Raw genomic sequence first — 24,941 nt, 5'->3', positions numbered from 1 at the left:
GCTATCGCCTGGTTTGGTCCAATTGGTTCGGGGTCGTGTGGCACGGTTGTCTTTTGGATTATAAAGTGCCCCCCTCTGTCTGTCCCTGGTTCCCATAATCGGGCTCCCCACATTTTCCCTAATAACCAGACTTGGTCATGTGGTTTTGTCACATTAATGTAAATCATATTGCATGTTCCATCTAACCCTCCTTCTTTCTGGGTATATGTGGAAGTGGGCTGTGTACACCTGTATGGACCCCATCCAGTTCTGATAAACCCGTCCTTGTTCCCCCCAAAGGAGCTTACTGATACACAGTCCCAATAAGCACAGTAAAAGTGTCCTGGATAGTTACAATACCCTTTTCCCGGGTTTGAGCTTGGACAAAAATAACATCCAAACTGATTTAAACATGGATTTACAGGTATTAAATCACACAAAGTACATAAAAAGCTGGGTACGCCAGACGTGATTTTGGTCTGGATAACATACTGGTCTTCCCATCTAATCAGTGACCATTTGAAGGGTTGATGTGAATACCCTTCTGCCCCTGAACTTGTTACGATGCACCAGAAAAGAATTAAGGCTTGTAATTTGGGGCTGTCATTGTCGGAGCTCAGGTTGAATTTTACCTTTGGTTTCCCCAGTGGTGGGTTACCAATCCTGGGGCAGGACAGCCAACATTTCCTGGACATCCCATATGGGGGTCGGGGCTTCCGACGGACTCCACTGGTTATTACCTCTCTGCCTCGCCCGACGACTCGGTTGCTGTGAGCCTCGGGGTTTGCCATCTTCTCGGCAGCAGAGGTATTCTTCAGGAGACGGATAAACCTCCCGTTTCCACTTTTTAGCACTGGCGGCCCAGTTATCAGCTTTTATTAATGAGAGGTCACACCGCAAATTGGGGGCTTTCTTCCGACACACCACTTCCAGGATGTCCAGGAGAAAGGGGATCAGTTTGTTAGGGTGGTAGCAGAACCGATCAGGATTTACCCCTTTGGAAAAGGTTTCCCACCACTCGTCAGATCCAAGCTTTACCTCCCCCGTACCAACTCTGCTACTAAGAATGATAGAAGTAGTCTCCTCTCTTTCTTATAGCACGGCGTACAAATTCCCCTAGGTGTTCTACCACTCCGACAATGAGACCACCAAGGTTCGTGACACAATTTACAGGAAAAGCATACAAGGGGGTGACAGTCACAATCTAACCAGTTACACTTTAACCTTATATCTTTGTTCTGTGCTTTTTCCCCCTTCCATGGGTGCCCTTTATGTTCTAATCACGGGGACTTAAAGTAGGGCTTTCTCAACTCGTCCTCTAAGAGTTTGCAATATCCAAGAGCCTCCCGATTCCCTATTAGCTGGGTTTGGAGATAATGGTTATCTCCAACCCAGATTATTATCCAAATCATTTATCAGTTCGTTTCAGCTTTAATTTGGTTTCTCCCGGGAGACTGCAAACCTCCCAGCTGTGAGGGGGTTTTACCGGTCCTTTTATGCGACTAGCATGAGTCCATCCTTTTTCAGCGGTTCATATGGCTGCTTCTGTGCTGAGGAGTACTTGGAACGGTCCTTCCCACCTTGGAGTCAAGGGGTTTTCTTTCCAGCTTTTCACGAGCACCCAATCTCCTGGCTGTACCTGGTGTAAGATAAAATCTAAAGGAGGCCGTTGTGCTAACATACCTTTTTCCCATAATGCCTTTCTGTACTTTGTCAATTTCACCAAATATTTTTGCGTACATGTGTCATTAATGACAGGATGTTCGTTAGGATTTTCTAGGTTATACGACATCCCATACATCATTTCAAAGGGTGATACCCCTAAATCAGCTCTAGGTCTTGTTCTTATATTTAGCAACGCTAGAGGAATACATTTAACCCAGGTCAAATTGGTTTCTGCTACCAGTTTGGTCAATTGCTTTTTTATTTCCCCATTCATTCGTTCAACTCGTCCAGAGCTCTGGGGATGCCAGGGGGCATGTTGTTCCCACCGTATGCCCAGAGCTGTTGCTAAGTTTTGGGTAACTTGGGAAATAAAATGCGGCCCTCTATCTGAGTCAATGACTTCTGGGACCCCGTATCTCGGGATTATCTCTTCCATCAATATTTTCGTAACTACTTTGGCTGTTTCTCTTACGGTTGGGAAGGCTTCCACAAAATGTGTTAGGTGGTCCACCAAGACCAAGAAATATTTGGTTCTCCCTACTTTGGGGAGCTCGGTGAAATCTATCTGAATGTGGGAGAAAGGCCTTTTCGCTAGCGGTCGGCCTCCCTCCAGTAATTTTCTCAAATTTTTTTTTTTCTATTTACTTGTAAGCAAATTAGGCATCCTCTGGTTACTTGTTTGGCAATGTCCCAGATTCCCACACTCACATACTTTGCAGCAAAATAATCTACCAGTCCCTGTGATCCCCAATGTGTTTTTTTTTTTTTGATGTATCTTAGTCAGTAATCTATGTGCCGCATTTTGGTGGTCCCAATGGGGGTTCTGTAGGGGCCATTTAGTGTCCGCAGCCAGGCCTTGGACATGCTGCGTGTCCCAAATACGCATTCCTTCCCTTCTTATCATATTCCGTTCTTCAGTAGAGAACAGAATGCCCAAAATGGACTGCATTTCTTCCCAGGTATAGATGTTTGGTCCTAAGAACTGGTCGACCCTCTCGGCTACCCCAAAAGGGTCCTCTAATAAATGTCCCATGTCCTTCTTAAAGTCTCGTACATCTGCCGAACTCAAGGGGACAGTAATAAATCCTATACCCGCCTGTGGTCCACCCATGGGCATCTCCCGTAGAGAGAATAACCCCATCTCAACCCTACTGCGGCTCCTTGTAATCGGGCCTTGGTAACCGGTTTGGTTAACCTCCCCTTGGTTACCCTCTTCATCATTGTTTGGTGCAGGTGGTTGTGGAGGTGGTGGGGCATTGGGTGCTGGCGGTGGGACATATGGGGGCGGTGCTATAATTAAGTCGCCCAAATGATTGTCCCTCTTCCCCTTTTTGTCCGGATCCCCTTTCCCTTCTCTTAATTGGAAAACATACACTTCAGGTCTTGCTACCCATATTTTGGCATAATCACTCTCCTCTTGCGAGAAGGGCTCTTTAGAATTTACCCATAGGTTCAAGTCCTGTCGAACCCAGTCTTCAGATGATCCAAACATGGGCCAAAAAAACTTTTTTTTTTTTTTTTTTTTTGGAAATCTCTTTCCCACCCCATACTTCCATACAATAATGTATCATTCTGGCCCTATCCTTAGTCTCGGTCCCCGGGTAATGCTTCCAATTACTAAGCATGAATCCTAGGGGACTGTCCCTTGGAATGGGGGGGAGTTTGACTTGGGTTGGGGTCTTGCTTTTCCCCTGCCCCATTCGTCCGGAGTGCCTTCTTTCACTCTCAAATTCCTTTCACTTCCCCTTTTTTGTGGCCCGAGCCCTTCGCGGGTCTACGGGAACCGCACTACTCAAGGGTCCGCACTCACTTGGAGAGTCCGGCTGCCGGCCCTCCTCTCATTCACACTTGTCCACCGCCACACTCCGGGATCCCAACCCCGCCCGAACGGATTCCCTTTTATACTTACGCGTCCTGCGTCTTCGTCCGGACTCCGTGCACAGATTATTAAGGGGTTCACCGGTATAATTTGTCCCGTTTGCTTACTAGTATATATTTTAGGGTCGTCGGTGAGAGTGGCAGAGGTTCTCCCAGAGGGGCCACCCGGAAAGCACTGGATGAGGCGCCCCCCACTCTGGGTAGATCTTACCCGATCCAAACTCTCATCCGAGTCACGGCACCAAATTGTTATAGAATTGACTCAAAACGAGTAATTTCCAATCAAAGAATTTATTAATTATTGAAGCAGCTATACTACGTAAGCAAAGGCTCAGCGCTGGGCGACAGGGGAGTCTCCGCTCCACTACTGCCGCCCCAACTAGTTTCTGATTCAGTCCTTTTATCCTCTCCATCCTTCAGGAGTCCATGTTATCTTGGAGTTCTCTGCGCCTGCACTGGTTGTTGCTAGGGGGTCATCCTTCTGTCTCCTGGTGGTCAGTGATAAAGGCTGCGGAGTCTTCCTCAGCCGCGTCTTCTTCACCCTATGTCCTTATTTGGTGACTTCTCTGTGGAAAATTACCAAAATCTTATGATTAACGCAATATGTGCCCTATCAAGCTTAAGCAAGCAAATGTCCTGCCTTGCAGACTGTGCCCTATCAAGCTTAAGCAAGCAAATATCCTGCCTTGCAGACTGTTTATCTGCCCCTGCCCCTTCCCCAGCTTTTCCCTGGTCGTTATCTCTGTGAGTTATCTGCTTGTACCATTTGTCAGCGGGAAAGGTTTCCCTGCTGGGTGTTTATCTGCCCCTGCCCTTTCCCCAGCCTTTCCCTGGTCGTTATTTCTGTGAGTTATCTGTTTGTACCATTTGCTGGGTGGGACTATGTGTGGGCTCCTGCAACCCCTTCCCTGGTATCCTTGTAGCTCATATCTCATGAAGTAGTACAGAAATAGTCAGCAGACAACTCTTGTAACACACTGGTCTCTTTTTCATGATGAACAAAATGTAGTCCCTCATCTCAATTCCCCCCCATTTATTTATAGTAAAGTTTTCCCAACATTCTCCATTTGCTGTTTCCCTTTGCAGCTTCACCCTGCTTTTTTTAAAAAAAGTATTAACTATTTAAGAGTTAAAAGTATCACGGTTAAAGCTCTTCAATTTTGCAAAATGCAACATAAAGGCGAACATGGAAAAACCCAGACCAAAAATTGATTCTCACCCTTCTGTCCCAAACCTACCTGACAATATAAAGTAGGACTATTATAAAAAATGTTTCTCATGTTGTAATCTTATCACTGAAACTGTAGGGAAAACAAAAACTCTCCAAGAATCTCTTTCGTGTGAGAGAGTCAAGGCATTACTTGGTTCTGGCCAGGATGTGCAACAGAAATACTTTCATCCACACATAGCCCGGCTGTGCAGAAAAAATCATTCCATGACATGTCAGTTTTACCCGATTTTTCCTAAACTTTACGTAGTCTGAACCAATCTAAATCCACTGCTTTAATGTTCATTGCTTCCAAGTCGTGTAAGTTTTTAGTGTTTGGTTTCCTATTAGACTCGGATTTCTTCCCCTCTGATGTGAATTCCGCCCACACTCCTGGATTTCCTTCTCAGCCTTTTCCAGACCAGGTGTCTCCAGCTGTGCGGGGGCAGTGTCTGGGGTAGCTGTTGGTTGCTGTTTGCTGCGGGGCGTTGATGTTTTGTTGCTGGTCCTTATCTCTGTGGGTGTCTTTTGGGCTATTCCCAGTCTGTTCGGATGTTAAACTCGTCTCCATTGAGTGGTGGAGATGAGTTTAACATCCGAACAGACTGGGAACCCCTTAAATAAAACCTTTAAAATTTCTTTCCCAAAGGCAAACCTTTGAGTAGAGAAACCTTTCTGAGCAGAGAAATAAGATTTAAAAGAAGCAGGATGGGAACATTTTGCAGCAGTGCAGTCGCAGTCAGCCCAGAGTGTGGGTGTGAGTGAGCCCCAGGGTGGAATTGTGCCGCGGTGCTCCCCAGCAGCTGTGGCAGTGCAGGCCCAGCCAGCGCTGGAGCTGCAGCAGCGGCAGCGAGGCTTGGCCGCAGTGGCTGGAGGTGCCAGGGGAGGGTGGCCAGGATTCCCGAGGGTTTGAGCAGAGGATCTGTGGGCAGGCCCGGGGGCTTGGCCCGCTGTGGAGCCCTGGCTGCTGCTGCGTTGCCTTCAGGGCAGGCTCAGGGCGGCTCCCATGGTCCTGCTGCAGGCGGGAAGTGCAAATCTCCGGGGCTTCAGAGCCCCTGAGGCCAGGCTGAGGGGTCCCCCCGTGCTCAGCTGTGCTGGCGGCTGTTTCTGGCCTCAGGGACACTTGGCGTGGGCCCCTTGGCCACCAGTGGTGCTGCTTTGCACTCCTTAGGCAGGAGCCGATGGCCTGGCTGGGTGTTGGCAACAGCAAAGTCCCAGGGCAGGCTCTGTGCCAGCCCAGCTTCCTGGGGGAGAGATTCCACAGGAGACAGGATCCTGGCTACAGCCTGCCTTACATTTACATCCCTTATTTCCACCCTGCACTAGGTGGAGAATTGCCCAGGTAAGGAATTCCAGACATGAATTCCAAGGGAGATAATTGAATATCTGCCTTGGGTCTGGCTCTTTTTCTTGCCAAGGCCAATGGCAAAAGCTGTACCCATGGCATCTTGGTTTCTATCTCCGGCTTCCAAAGGTGTTTCTTTATTTCCCCATTCATTCTTTCTACCCAACCCGAGCTCTGGGCTTGCCAGGGGTTATGGAGGTCCCATTGTATTCCTAAAGCTGCCATAACCCCCTGAAGGGTCTTTCCTGTAAAATGAGTTCCCCATCTGAATCTATTGCTTCCACAATCCATTATCTTTGAATTATTTCTTTTAGCAATAGGTTAATAAGTGATCCAGTGCTTGCTGAAGCAGTCAGAATTGCTTTTGCCCCCCTGTTAGGTGCCATGGTGTCACCAGAAGATTTTGAAGCCTTCCTGCTCAGGGCATTTCAGTGCCAGGCTCTTACAAGCACCCACAGCTCCTTGGGTTGAGCTGAGCATGGGGCGGTGACCTGCACTTTGTCTGATTCCCCTTCCTTAACAACAGCCTGTCTTGTAGCTCTTTTCCCTCCTGCTGCCCTTGCAGAGCCATCCACAAACACATTGTCTGCCTCAGGCCAGGGAATGTCCCATCAATCTCTCCCAGCCTGGCTCGGGAGCTCTGTCCCTTGAGTGCAGTCCTGGGTTCCTTGCCAGCCCCTCTCCAGGCTGTTCAAACAGGAGGCTGGGTTAAACCCTTGCCCTGTCCTCAGTTCTGAATCCTCCTGTGCCACTGAACAAGTTTCATACTGTAATAACCGAGCCCTGCTCATCCATTGAGAGGCTCTTTTGGTTGTCAAAGCTTTAACTTGATGCCAGACTTGAACTCTAGGAGATCCTCCTGTTGTCATCAGTTTTCAGCCTCTGCTCCCACGGAAGCTGTGGCTGCACAATTCTGCAGACAATGAGGCTGCTCTCTGGCCACTGGGTTAAACATTTTAGCACAAGAATTCCTTTGGCAAGACCCTGTTTAACGTCCACCTATAATTCAAATTCTTTTTCCCTGTCTGGAAGGCCCAGGGCACTCGCCTCAGTTAATCTTAATTTTAACACTTGAAAATTCTGTGTTTCCTCCTTGTGTCCATCCATCCAGTTTGTTGACTGGCAAGATAGGAGTGTTGTAGGGAGACACCCTTGGCTCCAAAAGCCCTGCCTTTAACAGGGACTCAATACCAGGCTGTGAGCCCTTCCTTCCCTCTCTTGGAACAGGGTAGTGCTTGTCCTGGTTGCTTTAATTTGTAGAGGCTCCATATCTAATTTTCTGTATTTCCCTGGGGCTGCCCACACTTCTGGGTTCACTTCAGCATAGGCCTTGTCAGACTTTTGACACAGAGGTACAACAGAACTGGCCTCTGTATCCCTTTTTACAGTATTAAAATCCAGCTCTCAAATTCCTTTCTAGTTAATTACAATCACAGGAAGAAGAAAAAGAAATTCATTTATTTCAAACCTATCCCCCACAGCTTCTAATAGTGGTTGAACAAATCATACCTGCTCATCTTTCCCTCTCATTCCCTTAAAAATTAAAATATTCCTTTACTATTTTCCCCTTTAGGTCTAAGATTCAGAACAGATTGAGAGGCCCCTGTGTCCATCAGGAAATGCCTCCTCTCAATGTAGACCCACCTGAATGTTCTCAAGGGCTCCAGTGTGGAGGGTCCCTGGTGTGATGGGAGCTGTGCCAGCCCTGCCAATCCATGTCCATCACGGGCTGGACTTGCTGGTCCTGAGGGTGCTGCTGTCTCTGCTTGCAGTGTCCTTGTGCCCTGCAGCCGGAGCCCTGATTCCTTGCCAGGGGCTGTTTGGGTGGGCTGTGCCCTGCCGAGGAGGGCAATGCCTCTGCCGGGTGCTTGTGGCCGAGCCGTGCCCTGGGTGCTGGGGCCCCCTTGGGCCCTGGGGCTGATCCCTCAGGGGCTGTAGGAGCTCTGCCCTGGCCTTTGCCTTCAGCTTGGCCTTTTGCTGCTCCCTTCTTGCATTCACCTGCTGGGCCTTTGTGCCCAAGTGCTGCAGGGCCTTCTTCTGCCCCTCCTGCAGCCCCCCTCAGTGCCTGTGGGTGCTTGTCTTGCTTTACAAGACAGGTGTCTGCTTGGGAAGGCAGAAAAAGCCTCTCTTGGAATGGAGAATGCAAAGCCCCTCCCTCTTAATTTTTAGGATAGTGAAATCAAGGGGCTCTCAGGCAAAGATATGGGATTAGGAATAACGGTTCTTTACTAGTGTGTATAATATAATAATAGTAGTGTGTATCAACAGCTCCGGCAGTGCCAACAAACAGAGCCCGGAGCCGGTCCCGGCCTTTCGGCCGCGGCGCTTTCCCCTTGGGTGCAGTTCCGGGCACGGCCGGCAGGGGCGCCGGTGGCTCCCGCGGGGCGGGGCAGCGCATCCCTGCCATGGGAACCTCTCTTAACGGCAATAGAGCAATCCCTTCATCTAACTCTTTCACTTTTTTACCTTCTCTAGCCTTTCTCCCGTGTTTTGAGAAAGAATTTGGAGAGGGCTGCCTTTTAACTGAGCCCCTTGTGTTTCGATAAGGTGCTTCCTGTAGAGAGAGGGATTTTCCCTGAACAGCAGGAGCTGTGGTTACCAAGGGGACGTAACTCAGAGCAGGAGGGGTCAGGGGAGGATATCCCGCCGAGGCTCGGTGGGAGTGTGGGCAGGGTCTGCTGCCGGAATGGCCAGAGGGGGATCTTCCCGTGGCGGCCGAGCCGGAGCGTGGGCAGCCCCCACATGGCTTCTGGCGGCTGATCCGGCAGCTCCCGGCAGAGAAAAGGCAGGTGGGAGACCCCGGCAGCAGCAGCGGCGCTGCCCAGCGCAGCTGGCACGGGCAGGGCAGCCGGGGATGGGATGGCTGGGACCCGCCCTCGGTGCGGTCGGCGCGGTGACCTCGGCCCACGCGGCAGGACAGAGCAACCCCATCTTGCCCAGCATGGCCGGCAGAGCGGCCGCGGGCCGGGCAGTGGGGCCAGGGCACACAAATTCACCGCCAGCGCCGGGGCAGGTGGAGCTGCCCTGGGCAGTGAGCCCGCACCTGGGATGGAAACCGGGGCAGGCGGAGCTGAGGCGGGCAGCGAGGCGGGACCCGGGACAGGCGCCTCGGCCGCCAACGGAGGGGGCAAGAGCTGCAGAGGATCCCACTCTCTTTCTGACTTTTCCTCTTGTTCCCCTCCCTTTCATTTCCCCTTTTTATTTTCTTGGTTTTTTCCTCGGGTGTTTCTGATACTTCAAAGATTTTTATTCTCCTAAAATCTCCTGTCTAACATATGGCATATTCTCTTTCTTCTAGATTAAATGGGTTTTTTTCCAAATAAATCCAGAAGCTAACAAATCCAATGCTTGGATATTTTGAAATGGTCGACGAGCTAACTCATGACCTCCTAATGTTGTTTTTCTCATCACCTTTTTATTTATCCTTTGGCAAATTAAGCATCTTTCAGTTACTTGCTTTGCTACACCAAAAATCCCAGTGCACCCAAAATTCCTTAAAAAATGATCACACAAAGCTTGAGTATGCCAGTGGGGTTTCTGATGCACGTCTTCTAATCTTTTCCTAGTAAGCACATTTTATTAAGTAATTGTCTTCCATGTAGAAGTTTCTATTTCCCTGATTTATCTTGTTCATTTCCTATCTTGTTTAATTCTTTTTTCTCGGCTTCCCTAAACTTTGGAATTTCCAGTTTTTCCTCGTTTGGAGTTAATATTAAACTAACTCTTTCAGCTCCATTTTCTGCTGCATCCTTAGCTTTGTGATCTGCCCCCAGTTTGCCCAGTTTGCCTCTCCTTTGGCCCGGGCCGGGTTCCCCCCGCCCGCAGCGGCTGGGAGCAGCCGAGAGCCCCGCGCTGCCCATGCCGACCTGGCCCGGCTCCACGGCCGCTGCTGCCGCGGGCTGCGAGGGCTGCGGGAACGGGGCACCGAGGGTGTGGCTGCTGCTGGGGGAGGAGGAGGAGGGAGGGAAGGGCAGGGATGGAGGGGGAGGAGAAGAAATGGAAGGGGCGGAATGGAAGAGGAGCAGGAGGTGGGGATAAGACAGGGGAGCAGGAGGAGGGGGGATGGAAGAGGAGGAGCGGGAGGAGAAAGAGCAGGGAAGGAGGCGGGGTTAGGGGGGAGGAGGAGAGGGAGGTGGAGATAGGACAGAGGAGGAGCGGGAGGAAGAGGAAGAGGCGGGACAAAGGCAGATCAGGGCTGAGCTGCGGGAGCCCCGTGGTCTCGATCCCTGCCTGAATTCGCAGCCCCCACCTGTGGGATCATCACCCCCCCCATGGCTCCGGTGAGCCGGGAGGGGGAGCCCGGCCTGGATATCCCGGGGGGTCCCTGGGTTGGGTTTTTGGGGGGATGTTTGGAGAATGAAGAAGTCCAAGGCTGAGCGGAAAAGGCCCTTCGGGGGGACATCGGGGGTGGCGGTGGCGGCTGCCGGCAGAGGCAGCCTGGAGGAGCAGAGCCCTGTGTGCCCCAGGAGGCCAAAGTGGGGAGGCCAGAGAGGGGGGAGCGCCGCCATTGGCGGGAGCCTCAAGAGCCTGGAGAGGGGCAGGGGGGACTCCTTGGAGCTGCTGCAGCCCAGAGCAGAGAATGAGGGGAGAAGGGAGCCCGGGAGCCCAAAGAGCCCCGGCATCCCGAAATGGGGAGAGCCAAGAGGGGGCAGTGCGTCCCCAGAGACAGCCTGGGGGGATCTCGATGCCCTTGCCTGTGGCAGGGAGGCAAATCCCATGCTGTCCTTGTCCTTCCTCGCCCAGAGCAGGAGCTGAGCATGGAGAGCAGGGAGGACAAATGCCCGCGGCAGAACCTGGTGGCAGAGGCCGTTTTGAGCAGCTCCACGGCGCAGGAAGCCAACGGGGAGGAAAAGGCCCGGAGATGCCGCACGAGGAGGGGCTGCAAACGCAGATGGCGGGGATGTGAGGGGGAAAGAGCCAGCCTGGGCCGGGAAGGCGGCCGGAGATGGAGGCAGAGCTCGGAGCTGGTGCTCCATGAGCAGCTCCATGATGGGGAGAAGCCCCACACGTGCGTGGAGTGTGGGAAGAGCTTCAGGTGGAACTCCGAGCTGATCAGGCACCAGAGGATCCACACTGGGGAACGGCCCTACGAGTGTGGGGAGTGTGGACAGAGCTTCAGCTGCAGCTCCAGCCTGATCAGGCACCAGAGGACCCACACGGGGGAGAGGCCCTATGAGTGTTCCAAGTGTGGGAAGAGGTTTCAGACCAGCTCTGATCTTCTCCTGCACTATCAGAGTCACACAGAGGAGAGGCCCTTCCAATGCCCCGACTGTGGGAAGGGATTCAAGCGCAACTCTGACCTCATCAAGCACCAGCGCATCCACACAGGGGAGAGGCCCTACGAGTGTGATAAATGCAGGAAGAGGTTTCAGACCAGCTCCCATCTCCTCCGGCACTATCGGATTCACACAGATGAGAGGCCATTCCGCTGCCCCGACTGTGGGAAGGGATTCCAGCAGAACTCCACCCTCGTCAGGCACCGGCGCATCCACACAGGGGAGAGGCCCTACGAGTGTCCCCAGTGTGGGAAGAGCTTCTCCTGCAGCTCTCACTTGACCCAACACCAACGGAGGCACCGGTAAGGGAAGCCCTGCGAGTGCCCCGAGTGCGGGAAGAGCTTCGTGCGCTGCTGCAGCTCCATCCCCCACTGGAGGAGGCACTTTGGGCACAGCCCTGGTCACTCACATTCCCTGTGATCCATGTTGGGAACACACCTGGCTGCTTCTCCTTTGGTTTGGCCTGAATTTTTTTCTCTTCTCCATCTCTCTGTCCTCCAAAAGTCCATTGGGATGGAACACTCACCTCAAAACCACTCAAATTCCACTGAAAATAACTGAATTTTAACCCAAAAAGGGCTCAATTCCACGTCAGATTGCTTGTTCCTTCCTCAAAAAACTCAATCCCATGCCAAACTCACTCCATTCCACAACTGTCAAGTTGAGATGGAGTTGGAAGGAGATTGGGAGAAGTGGGATCTCAATTTGGAGCAGTGGGATGGGGATTGTGTGGGCCTGGGTGTGTGGGATGTATTTGATAGCAAATAAAACTTTCAGAGTTACTGATTTCTGTCTCGTTGATTTTGAGTCAGTTCTGTTTGCAGAGTGCCACCTTCTCAGCTGATTCAATTCCTATAAAAGTCCCATTTTTTAAATCATCTAACCCAAACAATCCAAAAACCAATATCAAAATAAAACCACCTGCACACAATTAATGTTTTAAAAATAATTTTAATTTTTCAAGAGTACTTAAGGATGTTATTAAAGTTTAATTGTTTGGTTGAAATGTCTGAGAAATTGTACTGGTGTTTGGTTTTGTGTTTAGTATATTTGTAATATGAATTGTTTAACTAAGAGGTGTTAGATTACATGTTAATTTCTTTACATATTTTTTATCTAAAGTACATTAGTCATCGAGTTAAAATTTTCAAAAGGTATTTCTTGATATATAATTTGTTTATTTATATGCATTGGTAATATTATAGTAATAGTTATTGTTGGTTTGAGTTAAATCATTGTTGGACTTGAATCATTGTAAAGAAGAGTTGAGATTTTTATATTTTATTTTTATTATAATTTATTTAATTTCAATTATTATTTCTTTGTTTATAATTTTATTGCAATTTGTTGAGGGGATAGGAAGGAAGTTCAAGGGCAGGAACATTTTTTCCTTGCTGGGAACTGGAATTCCAGACCCAGGGAGTGTGTGCAGGACCCCACAGACTGGGATCAAATATGGGCTGGGATCAAATATGGGCTGGGATCAAATACGGACTGGGATCACCTGGACTGGGATCACATGGATGGGGATCCTGTGGATCAGAACCCTCCAGACCAGGATAGCCTAAAGTGGGATCAAATATGGACTGGGACTGTATGGACTGGGATCCCAGGGACTGGGACCATATGGATCAGGACCCCACAGACTGGGATCAAATATGGGCTGGGACTGTTTTTTAAAGTAACTTTGTTATGTAGTTTTTATTTCTGTTGTTAATTAAGCTCAGTGAAATAGCTGCTTGTGTTAAACTGCCTGCTTGGATGGGATAACATCCAATGCACCCAGGATGAGGACACCTGTACAGATCTGCCAACTATCAGCACTCCCTGTCTGAAGGCAGGTTGCACCAAGGCCCAAAACCTGGAGGTGATAAAGAGAATGGACTAAAACCACAGCCAAGGAATCTGCATGCTCTAAAAAGGCAGATCCAGGGCAGAGCCATGCTAAACAGTTCTTGGAAGATGTAAACTGGGTGCATCTTGGCACTCAGCCAGGAGCACCCTGTTACCTTCAGGGATCCCCTGAAATACCTTTCCCCTTACATCAGCCTGGTGCATATTCATAGAGCCTCATGCACAGCAGCTGGGAAGGGTTTAACACTTTACTGGGTATATTAGCGTTCAGAAACACATAATCACCAGAATGATTCTATGCAGGTGCTTTTATTGAAGAGCTCTGGGTGTCAGGGGTACCAACCCAAATCTGACTCTGACATGGGTTTGGGATGAACATCTTTTTATATTCTATCCTTATATAACTTTCATGTTAATTATTAAACTTCAATTGTTCTATTGTATACATAGATTTCAGCCAAGCATGGGCTCCTCATGGCCCCCCTCAAACTTCTAACATAGTTTCTCATTATTCTTCTTATGATTAAACAATAATTATATTTAATTACTAAACAATCATCACATCTAACCATTATATCATTTATCATGTTCTGCTTACGCAGGTGCAATTTCACATGATCTGGCAAGCACAAAGCCTAACATTTTCAGAGTCTATTTTTGACAGTTTTCCAGGGCCCCACTATCATTCTCCCCCCTTTGAAAGCATTTTCACTTCACTATAGGTGTAAATGTTTTCACTTGATACAGTCCTTTATTTTTCAATTTATTCTTGACGTTCTTCAAGTCCATGGTTGATGTAAATGTTGTCGTGGATGCTGTCACGCACTGGAGAACCAGAAGATGGTGGGCGTGGATCTCGTGTCAGTGCCTTTATTATCTTCTGGTTCCAGGACGTTTTCTTCTGTATCTCTCCTTTTAAGATGCTGTGAACTAACCAAATTGCTAAGAATACAATTAGTAAGATTATCACACTCTCAATGATAGATTTAATCCATGAACTCACATTCCACCCTAACCCTTTAAAGATTTTGCCTAGCCAGGTCGTAGTCAAATCCTTTTGCTCTTCTTGTGCTTCATGCTCTCTTTGTTTCAACTGATTGATGTCCCATTCTACATCTGCAGTTACATTTGGGATGTGAACGCAGCAATGACCAACCCGTCCCTTTAAAAATCCACATACTCCATGCTCTTTCAGGAGTAACAAATCTAAGGCTAATCGATTTTGTAAAGTCATTTTTGTGGTGGCTTGTAATTGTACATTTAATTCTTTAAATCCTTCCCGGGTGACTCTAGCCAGTCTATCAACCAGACCTGTAAGTTTGTACAGCATCTTCTACTCTGATAGTTTGCTGTAGGACCAAGCAAAGACTCTCGGGCCCACCCAAATTTCACTCCACCAGAGGGTTCTTGCCAAGTGTCATCTGGATTTTCATTGTCTAGAACTTCTCGTCTTGCTCTTATCTGCACAAGTTCATGTTTTCCGTTAAATGGGGACTTTTTCCAAATTGGACATGAGGTTGGGAGGCCTAAAGTAATTTCCTTTACTTTCCCATCTACAGGCAGATGTGTTGTCCAGGTGCCATCGCTTGCTGCCCATAGAAATTGTCCTGGACCTCGGACTGTACTCCTGGTACATCCTACAACTGCTTTATAATTCCCTCTGCCTTGTTTATGTTTGATCCCTCTGCAAGCACAGCCAGTGTTTAGGGCTATTGCCAGGGGTGGCATCTGCTTTATCTCTGCATCATCAGAAGTGCAGTCATAAGTTTTATTACATGCCCACCAACTTACTTGGTCTGCCCTCGTTCTGCTACTGGTGGCAGTGTTTGATACTGCTGGATCTGTTTCATTCTCGGAGCCTTCCCACTTAATGCACCAAGGGGTGTTTGCCATACATTGGAATCTTTGAAGGATACTCACAGACCACGCACTGTCCCAAGGCTCTGTCTGACCTTTCTGATCCTTGGCCTCACACTTCCATACCAGAGTGGTTTCTGTAACATTTTCTATAATCTTTTTATAGTGTGGCAAATAGCATTGCCATTGTGTGATGCCTCCTGATTCTCCCATAGGGGTTCCTAGTGTGCCATCACTTAGAATACAGTCTTTCTGGCCCATGGGTCTCATCCATGTTCCTATTTTCTCCCAAGTTTCCTTGATTACTTGCCTCGATTCGGGTACCTGTTTACATGCAATTGTTTTGTTCTTTTGTGTTTCAGGTAGTTTTGCTGTTATGATTCCCCAGTTTACTGAGTCTCCTGCTGCCCTTTGGTATTGGCAGACAGGCAGTTATTCTACAGGTGTTTTGCATTTGGCAAAGTCTTTGACTAATCCAATCATTACATTCTCAGCCCAAACTGCATTAGAAACCTTTATCACCTGTGTTTCTGCTTGTACCTCTCTCTTCATTCTAGAATGAAGAGTGTTTAGTTGATCATTTTGCATTCCACATCCCAAAGACATTAATGACCATACCATTGGCACAATTACTGATAGCATTCTCAAAGTGATTAAACACATCTTATCTGCAGCCTTGTTGGTTCCACAGTTTACACAGTCCGTGATCCAGGATGGATTTTCTTCACTCGGGTGTAGTGAATCCAGGGGTCCACGCCGGCTACTTTGGCTGCTGTAAAGGTGGTCAGCAGTACCTGGTGGGGCCCACTCCACTTTTCTTTCAGCGGTTCTTCGTTCCAGTTCTTGATGTACACCTCGTCTCCTGGATGTATGTTATGAACTGGGTTCTTGAGAGTCAGCGGTCTATTCCACACGAGGATGCTCCGGAGCCGAGCTAAAGTTTTCCCGAGAGACAGAACATAATTATACACTTCCTGCTTTCCTGTGACGTGCACATTAGGGTTAGGCTCAGGAGATTCATATGGTTTCCCATGCAATATCTCCTAAGGGCTGACTGACATCCCACTCCTAGGCTTTATCCGAATCCTCAACAGTGCAATTGGCAAAGCCTGGGGCCACTGCAATTTGGCTTCTTGGCATATTTTACTGATTTGCCTCTTTAGTGTCTGATTCATCCTCTCTACCTGTCCACTCGACTGGGGTCTCCACGGTGTGTGGAGGTCCCAAGTTATCCCCAGCAATCTACTTACCTCTCTTACTACTGTAGCTATGAAATGGGGCCCCCTATCTGATGATACCCTAGGGGTACCCCGAACCTGGGAATAATCTCCTGTAGTAACCACTTTACTGTTTCCTTTGCTTGGTTGGTGTGACAGGGAAGGGCTTCTGGCCACCCAGAGAATGTGTCAACCCCCACTAACAGGTATTTGTATCCTCGAGTTCTTGGCAGTTCTACAAAATCTACCTGCCAATAGTCTCCTGGCTCTATTCCTATCCGAATTCTTCCTAGCTGTGCCTGTCGCCAGCCACTGGATTGTTTTTCAAGCAGATATCGCACTTTGACAACACTGATTTTGCCATTGTTAACATCTGTACTGAAATTAAACTCTGCTTTAGCAATTTTACCAATGCCTCTGCTCCCCAGTGACATTCATTATGTTTAATTTGTAGAACTTCTCTCATTATCAAGGGGGTACCACTATCTGTCCTTGTGCAGTCACATACCATCCCTCTGAATTCTTTTGTGCATTTAGCAAACGTGCCAGTCTCTCATCTTCTACTGAATATTTTGGTTCTGGAGGCAAATTGAATTGGGATACATTAAGCTTTAAAGGTATCAATGCCATTGTTGTTTGCACCTCTCGAGCAACCTGTTGGGCTGCCCAGTCTGCCTTTCGATTTCCCTCACAGATTTTGGAGTTTCCTGATTGCTGTGCTTTACAGTGTATGATTGCCACTTGTTCAGGTTTTTGTACTGATTTTATCAATTGCAGGACTGCATCCTGATGTTTAATGTGCATACCCAGAGAAGGACAATAGTCCCCTTTCTTTCCACAGTGCTCTGTGTACATGCACCACTCCAAAAGCATATTTTGAGTCAGTCCAGATATTTATCCTTTTCCCTTCACTTAATTCTAGGGCCCTGGTTAAGGCAACCAGTTCTGCCTTCTGGGCAGATGTATTTGGTGGTAATGCCTTTGCCTCCACTGCTGTACTGACTGTTGTTACCGCATACCCAGCGTATCTGGTTCCGTTTTCCACGAAGCTGCTCCCATCTGTAAACAGCTCCCACTCTGGCTGCTCTAGTGGGACGTCTTTCAGGTCTTCTCTTGCTGAGTAGGTGTACTCTATTACCTCCACACAGTCATGCTCTAATGGGCCTTCTTCAGTTGTGGTACCTAGGAACAAAGCTGGATTCAAAAGGTTAGTTGTTTTTAATGTGACATCATCCTGCTCAGTCAGGACTACCTGGAATTTCATCATCCTGCTTGGGGATAGCAATGGCCCCCTTCTGCTCTAAGACAGTGGTTACCATGTGTGGTACATTGACATCTATGTGCCTTCCCATCGTGAGCTTCCTGGCTTCTTGTATCAGCATCACAGTGGCTGCGACTGCCCGCAGACATGGAGGCCACCCGGCACTTATGCTGTCAAGTTGTTTGGAAAAGTAGCCCAGCGGCCTTTTCCAGCTTCCCAGACCTTGGGTCAGGACTCCTAGTGCTAGGCGCAGCCTTTCATGGACAAACAGCTGAAAATCTTTAGACAGATCAGGTAACCCTAATGCTGGAGCAGTTGTCAGTGCTTCCTTTAATTTTAGGAAGGCTTCTTTCTGTGGCTTGCCCCAGGTGAATGGCTGCATCTTCTGAGCTTCACACAGGGGCTTCGCAATCCGTCCACAGTCCATGATCCACAGGCGACACCATCCTGCCATCCCGAGGAAGACTCGCAGCTCATGTAGATTCTGGGGCTCTGGAATAGCACAAATAGCTTGGATACGGTTAGTGCCTAGTTTTCATTGCCTTTGTGAAATTTCACATCCCAGGTAGATCACAGTCTGTGATTTGGGCAATTTGTGCCTTTCCTCTGGATACTTTATAACCTCCCATTCACAGGGAATTTAAAATCTCAATGGTTACCTTTATACAGGTTGCTTTTCTTCTGTAGCTATTAGTATATCATCAACATACTGCAACAACAGGTATTGGTCTCTTGGTACTTGCCCATTCTCGGTCCAAATCTCCAGCTCCTTTGCCAGTTGGTTTCCGAATAGGGTCGGCAAGTTCTTATATCGTGTGCAGGTGAGCTGGGTCTTTCTCCCATTCCCTGGGTTTTCCCACTCACAGGTAAACAGTTTCCTACTTTCTTTGTCAAGGGGGATGCAGAAAAAGGCATCTTTTAAATCAATTTCAGTAAACCACTTATATATCTCTTTTACGGATCTTAGCAGTGTGTAAGGATTTGTTACCACTGGAGAAATGTCCTTTGTTATTGTATTTATTGCTCTCAAATCCTGCACTAATCTATATTCACCATTTGGCTTCTTTAATGGAAATATTGGTGTATTCAATTCTGATTCACATTCTTCTAAAATTCGGTATTTCAAGAATTTCTCAAAAATCTTTACTATTCCTTGCCATGCTTCTGGTTTTATGGGGTACTGTTTGACTTGTAGAGGCCTCGCCCCTTCTTTTAACTCTACATGCACTGGTTGTGCCAATTTAGATTTCCCTGGTATATCTGTCTCCCATACAGAGGGAATCACTGCATCTCCTACCTCCCTAGGGGTAGAGGGAACAGGTTTTTCTTTGATCATTAATATCTGTCCCGTCTTTGATTCAGGTATTTTCATTATAAGCTCCCCATTTTCAAAGGTTATTACCGCATCAAGTTTCTCTAGCAAATCTCTCCCTAAAAGCGGAATTGGACACTCAGGTACGTATAGGAATTCGTGTGTTATAACTTTGTTCCCAAAACACAAATCTAGGGGTTGCAAGAATGGCCGTTTTTCCTCTTTCCCTGTAGCACCGACTATTGTGGTTTGCTTGTCCCCAATTTGTCCTTGCAAATCATTCAATACCAAGTAAGTAGCTCCTGTATCTATTAGAAATTTGACCTCTTTATGTCCTAATTGTTTATTTATAACAGGTTCCTTAACTTGTTCTACTGGCTCTGTGTCTAGTCAGCTGGTATACTCCCCCAAAACCATCCCCTTGGTAACCTGCTGGCACTGATTGCCCTGGTGAAACTGGTTGTTCAAGTCTGGACATTGTCTCTTCCAATGCCCCTCCCGCTTGCAATACGCACATTGATTTAGGTTAACCCCTGCATGACTGGTCTCCTATTTTGACTATTCCTGTTACATCCCCTGAAATTTGGGTTCCCTTTTCCTTGTATTACTGCCAACAGATTCTGCTGCTGCCTTTTACTCGCTTATCTTTCGCGATTGTTATATACCTTCCAGGCTACCTCAAGTAGCTTATCCAAATTCCTTCGTTCTTCCCCTTCTAATTTTGCAATTTTCTATGAATATTGTCCTGTGACTGGCCCAAGAATATGAGAGCGAGCTGAACCTTTGCTTGTGCTGTGTCCATTTGGAGATCTGTATATTTTCTTGCTACTCCTTAAGCCTCTCCAAAAACGCAGTGGGAGATTCCTTCCTGTCGAACTTTGTATAGTTTAGACCAATTTATAGTTTCGGGCACAGCATTCTGAACTCCTATTTGGATCCACTCTTGATATTTCCGTAGTCTCCCCATACCGCAAAATAAATTAGGGTCCCAATTTGGATCCTCAATTGGGAAATTCTCATCTCAATTCCCTGTTACGAATCCATTTCTGATGTCCTCTCTTGCCCTTTCTTTGTCTGCCTTAAGTACCATCTCTTTCTCAGTAGAATCCATCAAAGTATCTAATATTAATATATTAGATATATTAATATATTATATATAGATATATATTAGATATATTATTATACTATATATAATTTTATATATATATAATATTAATATACATATTATTGTATGTCATCCCAGTCAGGATTTTGAGGTTTTTATAACCATTTTTAATACTCATGCCATTTTATCAGGATTTTCTCTATGAATTCTGGCTGATTGTTTCCAAATAACTAAATCTGCAGGAGAGAAAGGCACTTTTATTAATACTGGCCCTTCCACTCCTACACTTTGTTGCATGGGGGCAATTACAGGTCATTTTTGTCTGCCTATGTCTTTTCTATCCATAACTGGGGCAAGGTTAGACCGACTCCTGGTTCTGTGGGCTACCCCATCGTTGATTCTCTCTCTCTCCTTCCTGCCACAGTTAGGTTTTGCTCCTCTTCCGAGGAAGAGAGATCAGGTGACGATGGGAGAGGAGAATAAAGAGGGAAGGGTGTACTAGATGAGACCGGTTCAGGACTAGGTGGGGTAGGAGCAGGCAGTGGGATAGGGACAGATGGAACAGGTGGGATAGGGTTAGGTTCTCTTGTTCCTATTGGAGCTACCTGTAAATCAATATCTGTCTAATTTTCCCTACTCAGGCTTTCTTCCAACGCCAAGTGTTCTAAACAACGTTCCTCACAAACCCCACACTTATTGCTTGCAGTTGTTTTAACCATCATTAATCCACATTCATCCTGCCATTCTGGCTTTGCCCGTAAATAGAAAAACAAATCAACATACGGAACCTCATCCCATTTTCCTTCTTGTTTACAAAACGACATTTACTGCGAAATAGTGTTATATTGCAGAGTCCCGTATTTTGGCCATTTGTCACCATTCTCCAAGGCATATCCTGGCCACCATGTATTACAATAATCAATCAACTTAGCTTTACGTAATTCTTCCCCAAAATTACCCTGTTTCCAATGTGCTAATAAGCACCCCAAAGGAGAACTTTGCGAGATAGAGGTGTTGCCGCCCAAAATCCCTTTCAGTTTCTCCCTTCCAAATATACCACAAATTGCCGAACCCGCAACGCTTTCGCGATTGTCTTATGGAATGGCGCCTGGGCTTGTACCAGCAGGAATTCCTTTAGCCCAACCAAGCGTAGCTTTCGCTGCGTCTCATTGGCAGGCACGCAAACCAAAGTAAAAAAGCACCTTACCTTTCTCCCGGGGACGCTGCGAGCGGCAGAAGCGGTCGCGGCCGATCGAGCTCCCCGAGAATCCCTCGGTGCCGGCTGGAGCGCGGTCGAGTCGCGAAACTTGCTCAGCAGCACCCGCAGGGTCCCATCCGGGGTCGCCAAAATGTTAGCGTTCAGAAACACATAATCACATCAGCGATTATATGCGGTGCTTTTTATTCAAGAGCTCTGGGAATCGGGGAGTTTCCACCCAAATCTGATTCCGACCATACATTCGAGGTGAACGTGTTTTATACTCTATCATTACATAACTTTCATGTAATTATTAAACTTATATTCTTCTATTGTATAAACAGATTTCAGCTAAACATAGCCAATTTAAATTTCCAACATAGTTTCTCACGATTCTTCTTATGGTTATGTAATAATTATATTTAATTACTAAACAATCACCACATCTAACAATTATATCTTTTATCATACTGCTTTACGCAGGTGCAGTGACCTGAGAAAACACAAAGCCCAATATTTTCAAAGACTATTTTTAACATTTTCCAGGGCTCCACTATCACTTTTATTTCTTGTGGGAAAAAACCCTCCATCTCAACCAGGCACTCATGGCCAAAACTGGGTGACTGCCTCTGGAATTCCTTATATCCAAGGATAGCTCCCAGACAAAAGCTGCCAGCACTGACAAGTCTGGCTGGCCTTGGCTTCCTGAGGGCTGGCCCTCATCTGCCTCTGAAACACCGGGGCTGGGTGCTTTCCTTCCTTATGAAAAGAGCTCTTATTCCTGTCCAGGCACCCACAGCCAAAACTGAGATTGCACCTCCAAAATGCCCAGTGTCCAAGGAAAGCCCCTAGACAAAAGGTGCCAGGAGAGACAGGGCTGGCTGGCTTGGCCTGAGGGTGGCCACCTCTCATCTTCTTCCTAAACACTTGGACTTTGTGCTTTACTTTCCTATGGGCAAAACCACCCATCTTGACCATGGCCAAACCTGGGATTCCCCCTCCAAAACTCCGTACATCCACGGATTGCTCCCAGGTGAAAGCTGCCAGGACAGACAGGTCTGGCTGCCCTTGGCCTCCTGGGGGTGCCTCTCCCCTGCTGTCCAAACACTGGGGCTGGGTGCTTTCCTTCCTATGGAAAAGAACCATCCTTCTTATCCATGCAGAAATGGCTGAAATTGGGGTTCCACCTCCCAAATTCCCGATATCCAAGGGTTGCTTTCAGACAAAAGCTGCCAGGACAGAGAGGTCTGGCTGGCCTTGGCCTCTGATGGCCGCCTTTCATCTGCCCCTGAGACACCACCGGTGTTCTGTGCTTTCCTTCCTATGGAAAAGAACCATCCTTCTCCTCCAGTGTCCAGGTCTGAAATTGGGATTCCACCTCTGAAATTGTCAATATCCAAGGGTTGCTCCCAGGCAAAATCTGCCAGTACTGTCAAGGCTGGCTGGCCTGGGCCTCTGGTGGCTGCGCCTGCATCAGTGGGGCTGGGTTCTTTCCTTCCCATGGAGATCCCTGGGACACTGTGGGGACCTCATGGAACCAAGGGGATCATTGTGGCCCCACTGGAGCCCATGGAACCAAGGGGATCATTGTGGCACCACTGGAGCCCAGGGAACCAAGGGGATCATTGTGGCACCTCTGGAGCCCATGGAACCAAGGGGATCATTGTGGCACCACTGGAACCCATGGAACCAAGGGGCCATGGTGACACAGAGGGGCTCCATGGACCCAGAGACCATTGTGGCTCTGTGGGGCCTGATGGAACCATGGAGACCATTCCAACCTTCAGGGCCTGGTGTCACCAAGGGGGCATTATGACACCTCAGGGCCCCATGGAAGCAAGGGACCATTGGGACACTGTGGGACCCCATGGAACCCAGGGAACATGGAACAGCTCTGGCTGGCTTGGCCTCCCAGGGGCCACCTGACAGCTCTGGCTGATCTTGGGATGTCAAGGGCTGCCTCTCATCAGCTCCTGGAGCACTGGGGCTCTCTGCTTTCCTTGCTATGGAAAAGAGCTGTCTGACTTTTCAGATGCCCATTGCCAAAACGGGTACTCTCCCTAAAATAATTCCTATTTGCAAGGGTATCTCACAAAACCAAACCTGCCAGGTCTGGCTGGCCTTGGCCTCTGGTGGTCACCTCTCATCTGCCCCTGAAACACTGGCGCTCTGTTCCTTCATTCCTATGGAAAAGAACCGGCCTTCTTGTCCAGGGACCATGGCCAAAATTAAAATTTGGCCTCCCAAATTCTGTATATCCAAGGATTGCTCCCAGACAAAAGTAGCAAGGACAGACAGGTCAGGCTGGCCCTTTCCTCTGGTGATTTCTTTAGACTCTGAGCCGAATGTTTTCATTTGGAAACACCTTGGAGAGGGCCCAGAGATGTCCCAAGGAGCGGTTTGGAGGCCTTGGGCCCATGAGCACTGTATAGGGACAAAGGAGCTCTGTGCTCAGTGGGGTGGAGACTGAGGACAGTGGAGCAGAGCCATGAGAGTGTTTAAAGAGCGATTTCAGGGCTGGTGGATCCTTTTGACATAGTGGAAAACAGCCAGAGAGAGAAAGAATTAACGCCAAGGGCAGCTGGGGAGGCCCAGAGTGGCTGCAGGAGAAAGGAATTTCCCTGTCAGGGCAGGGCTGTGGTGCAGCACGCCCCCAGCAGGAGCCTGGAGCAGCCCCAGGCTTTGTGTGGGCAGGCAGGGGCAGGCAGGAGGCAGAGCTGTCAGCAAAGGAAGGGCCCAGCCAGGTGGGGCAGCCGGGGGATGCCCAGAGCCTGCAGGGACAGAGGCCAGGGCAGGGACACCATGGGACAGCCTGGGCTGCACAGGGCACAGGGATGGGCAGCAGCTGCAAGACAGCCCTGACAGAGCCAACCTGGGCAGCACTTTGGCCATGGCTGCTGGCCCTGGGCCTGAGCCAGGAGGGGACAAGTGACCCTTGCAGGCCTGGGGCCTCATTGCCTCCTTGTCCCTGCTCAGCAGCCTGGCAGGGGCTGCCCCACGCTCCTGCCCTTGGCATTGCCCATCCCCACATGCCAGTGCCCATCCCGGGAAGAGCCCTGAGCAAGGAGGGAGGGACAGGATCTGCCTGGCCAGGCCCTGGGGCTCAGGCCTTGGCCCTTTACATTCCTGAAACAAATCCAGGTTTGCTCAGCACCAGAGACACCTTTGCCTTGTTTGTCCCCAGCTGCCATCAGTGCCTCCAGTGTTCTGCTCTCCCTGGAACCTGGGAACACTTTCTCAGCCCTGTCCCTCACAGGGATCTCTTTAAAGTACAAGAAACTTCAGTATTTCAATCTCACTTGGAGCTCTTGAGAAGTCTTTGAGCCCACTCTGAGGGACTGGGTGTGATGCAAAGAGCAGCAAAGGCCCAGAGGGTGATTAAAGTCCTTGTGCTGTGTCTGTGCTGCTGAGCTGGGCCGGGCTCCTGGCCCAGAGGCAGCTCCTGGCAAGGGCAGCAGAGCTGCAGAGAGACAGCTCTGGCCAGGAGCAGCTCCTGTGCACAGCCCAGCAGGGCCGGGGCACTGCCAGGGCCCCTCAGGGACACGAGCAGGGCACAGACAGAGCTCACAGGGGCTCAGCACTGGCCGGGGCTGTGGGATGTCCCCGCGGGGGCTGTGTCATAGCAGCACCTCTGGGGCTGTGTCCCAGAGCCACAGAGCAGCTGGGATGGCAGCAAGGGGCTGTGTGACAGCACAGAGTGGGCTGTGTGACAGCACTGAGGGGGTTGTGACAGCACAGAGCTAGCTGCGACATCAGAGAAGGCAGCTCTGTGACATCACAATGTGGG

The 24,941-nt window shown here is 48.7% G+C and overlaps 1 protein-coding gene across 1 annotated transcript in view; it reads left to right on the top strand.

Moving 5' to 3' along the window:
- LOC143696089 (uncharacterized) overlaps positions 1-24,941 on the top strand; it is a 154,952-nt gene that overhangs the window by 63,304 nt on the left and 66,707 nt on the right. Inside the window, exon 2 of the mRNA XM_077191297.1 lies at positions 11,010-11,652. Coding sequence (XP_077047412.1) covers positions 11,010-11,652 — 643 coding nt within the window. The remainder of the gene's footprint in view (positions 1-11,009; positions 11,653-24,941) is intronic.

Source organism: Agelaius phoeniceus, chromosome 28 (genome assembly GCF_051311805.1).
Source record: "Agelaius phoeniceus isolate bAgePho1 chromosome 28, bAgePho1.hap1, whole genome shotgun sequence".
NCBI lineage: Eukaryota > Metazoa > Chordata > Aves > Passeriformes > Icteridae > Agelaius > Agelaius phoeniceus.
The sequence above is the reverse complement of the archived record's forward strand: the minus strand, read 5'-3'. Positions and strand labels throughout refer to the sequence as shown.